We start from the raw sequence: 4490 nt of genomic DNA, 5'->3' as shown, positions 1-4490 counted from the left end.
AATTAATTGGGCTCGGTCCGCTACTGCGCAAGGTCCAATCTTTTGGGGAAATTTTGGAAGATCAAGCTTGTTAATATTAAGTTAAAGCCTTATTTTCTCTTTTGTCTTAATCCGTTGAAATAATTTTTTTTTTAAGTTTCATAAAAAAAAAAAAAAAAAAAAAAAAAAAAAAAAAAAAAGAAAGAAACAGGACGAGTTCTCGTGGTCTCTGCGATAGGACACAATGAAAACTGGTATGTCAGTCTGGACATGCATCCATATCACTTTAATTGTATTTGGTAAAAAATTTGGAAATTCCAACACTACCAAGATAAGCTCACCATTCCAAATTACGTCTAAGAGTAAAAAATTTATAACTTTTTTCTTTTTTTACCTAACTTAATCATTTATTAATGTTGGGAGCTACCCTTGTTACCAGTTGCTCCTTTCTAACTCAATTCTCTTTTTTTTTTTTTTTTTAATTATTATTTTATCTCTATTTTTACTTTTACTTCTTCGATTTTAAAATTTGATCCCTTGTTTGTAAGCATTTTCTTAATGTAAATTCTTTGCAATGGTTGGTTGAGCATTAAATAAAAGTATAATATTTTATGTTATTTAGCTAAAAATAAAAGTAGATTTTCATTATTTAGAAAGAATTACCATTATTTATATTATTTTCATTCTTTTTTTCTTTTTAAATGAGAACTATTTTCAAAACCAACTCAAATATATTAATAGTATTCAAAACGATTCAAATAATTGATTTATATTATTACTGAATTTGTATAATAAAAAAAAATTCTTTGTTATTTAAATTTTGTCTTGCTTAATAGTATTTTTTTATTTTTATAATTTCCATAATCTATAAATATTGACGCTTGATTTTTAAGTAAATAGTTAGTGAAAAGGCGTTATTGCGAGAAAATGACGGAAAAAAAAATCCTGTAATTACCAATTCGTTTATTTTCCAATCGATGGATAATAAAATGGATGTTTTGTTGCGAATTATGTTCCATTCTGAAAACGGGCAGCTAGGAATAGATTCCAAAATGAACGGAAGATATGTAATTTTTAGAAACTTTACACAGTGCTTTAGAATTATAACAAAGTTTTAGGGACTTAAATGCAAGATGCCAAAAAGAAAAGGCAAAGACTGATTATTAATTTCATCTTTATCTTTGCGTATCTCACCCTCCTCCACCGCCTTTGGAACTATAGGGGCCTAGATTTTATTTAATAAATATTTGTATATTTTCACAGCGTTGTTCTCTCGACTTCATCAACCATCCGCCACGTGGCAAACAATCCGATTCCAGAACACGTGTAACTCTCTTATTCCGCTTTCTAATACTCTATCCCGAAACCGCAGTAACTCATCAAAAGTTTCCAACATTTTAACCGCAGTGGTAATATAGCTCCTATGGATTTGACCAAACCAGGGTTAGACTTTAACCCGAAAAGAGTTAACAGACCCACTCCTAAAAGCAGTTTATATAGAAGCAAACTATGCCGGTGCTTCTGCATACAAAATCTCGAAGCCACCATATCTTCCCAAACAAAAAAAAGATGATGCTCGATGAACGACACCGTCCTAATACCACGGTCCATGTTCCTCCGTGGGCCCTAATCGAAGATGCAAATCCTGAAGGTTATCTCTCATCGCAGTTGAGCCCTCACTCCGGCAATGCTGCTACCGCCTCTGACTACAATCCGTACTATCTACAAGAAGCGCTGGCAGCGTTGCAGCGTTACCTGCCATCTAACGAACCGGATTTTGACTCTGATTCCGAAGTATCGGGTCTGGAGCCAGACTCGCCGGTAGACGCTTTTTCTTGCGATCATTTTCGCATGTTCGAGTTTAAGGTGAGGCGGTGCGCACGTGGCAGGTCACATGACTGGACTGAGTGCCCTTATGCTCACCCTGGAGAGAAGGCGAGAAGAAGAGACCCGAGAAAGTATCACTATTCTGGTACTGCTTGTCCTGATTTTCGAAAGGGAAATTGTAAGAAAGGTGACGCGTGTGAGTTCGCTCATGGTGTTTTTGAATGTTGGCTTCATCCTGGGCGTTATCGAACTCAGCCGTGCAAGGATGGCACTAACTGCAGGAGGAGAGTCTGCTTTTTCGCTCACACTCCGGAGCAACTTAGGGTTCTTCCTCAGCAGAGCCCCAGGAGTGTCAACTCGGTTGAGTCCTACGATGGATCGCCTTTCAGACAGGCTATTGAGGCGTCGTGTGCTAAAAGTCTTCCCTTTTTGTCTAGCCCTGGCTCCATTTCGCCTCCTGCCACTCCTCCGGCAGACTCGCCTCCGATGTCTCCGATGACACAGTGCTTAAGTCGGTCTGTTGGGTCCAATTCCATCAATGAAATGATGGCTTCCTTAAGGAACTTGCAGCTCGGTAAGGTGAAGTCGTTGCCTGCTTCTTGGAATGTGCAGGTTGGTGGATCTGGATACGGGTCTCCAAGAGGATCCAATATCCGATCCGGGTTCTGTAGCCTGCCAACCACTCCAACTTCTGCTCCGACCCGTTCCGGACTCTGTTACAGGGATGTATGGGAAAGAGTATGTGAGGAAGAGCCTCCAATGGAGAGAGTGGAATCAGGAAGGGATTTGCGTGTAAAGATGTTTGAGAAACTAAGTAAGGAGAACTCTTTGGGTCGGGTGGACCCGGATCCGGTCCAGTCTGCAAATGCTCCGGATGTTGGTTGGGTTTCGGAGCTATTGAAGTAAAGGGAGCTAAGGAACTCCTGGAATTGTTAATTGTTTCGTTGGCAGAGCATTTATTTTGGTGGCTTTTTTGGTTCCATCTCTTGCTGTGAATAGTGTTTAAAGGAAACGAGAGAGGGAGGATGGGAATTTGGCTTCTGGACTCGAGAAATTGGTGATTCTATGAATGTATATATTTGAAGGGGGAAAAAAAAGAAGGATAATCGCAGCGTTTAAATTATGCGTGAGAAGTCAAGAATCTTTCTTTCTTTTTTTTTTTTTTTGCTGAATATTCTATGAGTAGGTTGAGAAATTGAGAAAGCAATTGAAGTTGAAGACAGAATTGGAAATGGTTTTGTATAGTTAATGTTTGATTTATGTTTTAATTAATTAGTATTAAATTCCGAGTATGGAACTTCCTGATCTTATTGTAAAATCCTCTGTGCTAATTCATATTAATGCATTGTATATTCATATTACATTGTCTCTTCTTCTTCTTCTTCTTCTTCCTCTGCCTCTTCCTCCTCTGCTTCTTCTTCTTCCTCTTCCTCTTCCTCTTCTTCTTTTTTTTTTTTTTTTGTAATTTTTATCTCTGCCAACCAAAAGAAAAGTCTGAAATGCCTTGTATTAGGGTTAGAGTGTTATTAACTGCGACTCATTAGTCAACACTTACATGTCTGTTATTAAAGGGACAGATAAACACGAAAGTGAACTCATAAAAATAGTGTTCCTCTCGTCTCATCAGAAAACTGGTTATTCCTGCCTGAAATAAAAAAGAAAAAACTAATTAGTTGAAATTTCAATTGTCATTCTGAGAGAGTCTGGTTACTTCATGGTTTCAATTGAATTTTAATTTATAATGTTCTTTTTTTTTTTTTTTTCCCATAGTGCTTGTATATAGTATTTGATGGTTTCAACAAAAATTGAAGATGTATTTGGTTTTTTTTTTTTTTTTTTTTTAAATTATCCGAGTTCCTTCCACTCTAGGTTTTAGATAATTTTAATGTTAAATTATTAATTTTAGTAAATCAGTTAAATCTATTAAATAATTTAGAAAAATAAATTGAACTACGAACAGATTGGTATAATTTTTAAAAATGTGATTTAATTTTTAAATTTTATATATGAGATCGAACTGCGAAAAGCATATCGGGACGTTACTATTTTATATTTCAATTTTTGTTTTTTCGGTCCTGTGGGAGATAAACGACAAATTACTTTGTTTGTGAGCTCTTGTCATCTTGTTTGGCATTATTTAGATTTTTATATTTTCTTTCATTTTTTAGTATTTCTTCCTTATTCTAGTTACTTCTACGCCTGGCATCCTTTTAAATTGCGGGCCTGAGGCGACTACGGAGGGTATTGTTGGAAAAAAAAAAAAAAAACAAAGAGATGGTAATTCACTAGTTTTACCTCATAATGTAACAATTCATGTTATGGGAATTATTTTGTCTTTGCTAGTTTAGCTAAACTCATCTACCACCTCAACTGAATTTTGGTTTTTAGCTTGCATCCTTTTTTTTTTTTTTTTTCTTAAAGGAATATCTAAAAATAATTTTCAAAATATTCTTTAATGCATGAAAATGTAATACTAATACTTATGGAAATCATTATATCCATCATTCTCTTGCTTAGATATGACAATTTTGTTGGGGAATTTATGTTATATATTACTAGATTGCTAATGGAATAAATTTCCAAAACTTGCTAAGTCTCACATCCATTTTTTGACGTTGTTATTCTTTTTTTTATTATTTTTTTCATTCAATTGTACAAATTAGTCTGTGAATCTTTTGGAAATT

General features: G+C 35.1%; 1 protein-coding gene across 1 annotated transcript; it reads left to right on the top strand.

Moving 5' to 3' along the window:
• The first annotated feature begins 1473 nt into the window (after window positions 1-1473).
• Window positions 1474-3167, top strand: OZF1 (CCCH-type zinc finger family protein). The gene has a single exon (XM_012221431.4). The coding sequence runs from the start codon at window positions 1489-1491 to the stop codon at window positions 2710-2712; it is 1224 nt and encodes a 407-aa protein (XP_012076821.2). The 5' UTR covers window positions 1474-1488; the 3' UTR covers window positions 2713-3167.
• The last annotated feature ends 1323 nt before the right edge of the window (window positions 3168-4490 follow it).

This window comes from Jatropha curcas, chromosome 8, assembly GCF_041381405.1.
Source record: "Jatropha curcas cultivar XTBG-Jc1 chromosome 8, XTBG_Jcur_1.0, whole genome shotgun sequence".
NCBI lineage: Eukaryota > Viridiplantae > Streptophyta > Magnoliopsida > Malpighiales > Euphorbiaceae > Jatropha > Jatropha curcas.
The sequence above is the reverse complement of the archived record's forward strand: the minus strand, read 5'-3'. Positions and strand labels throughout refer to the sequence as shown.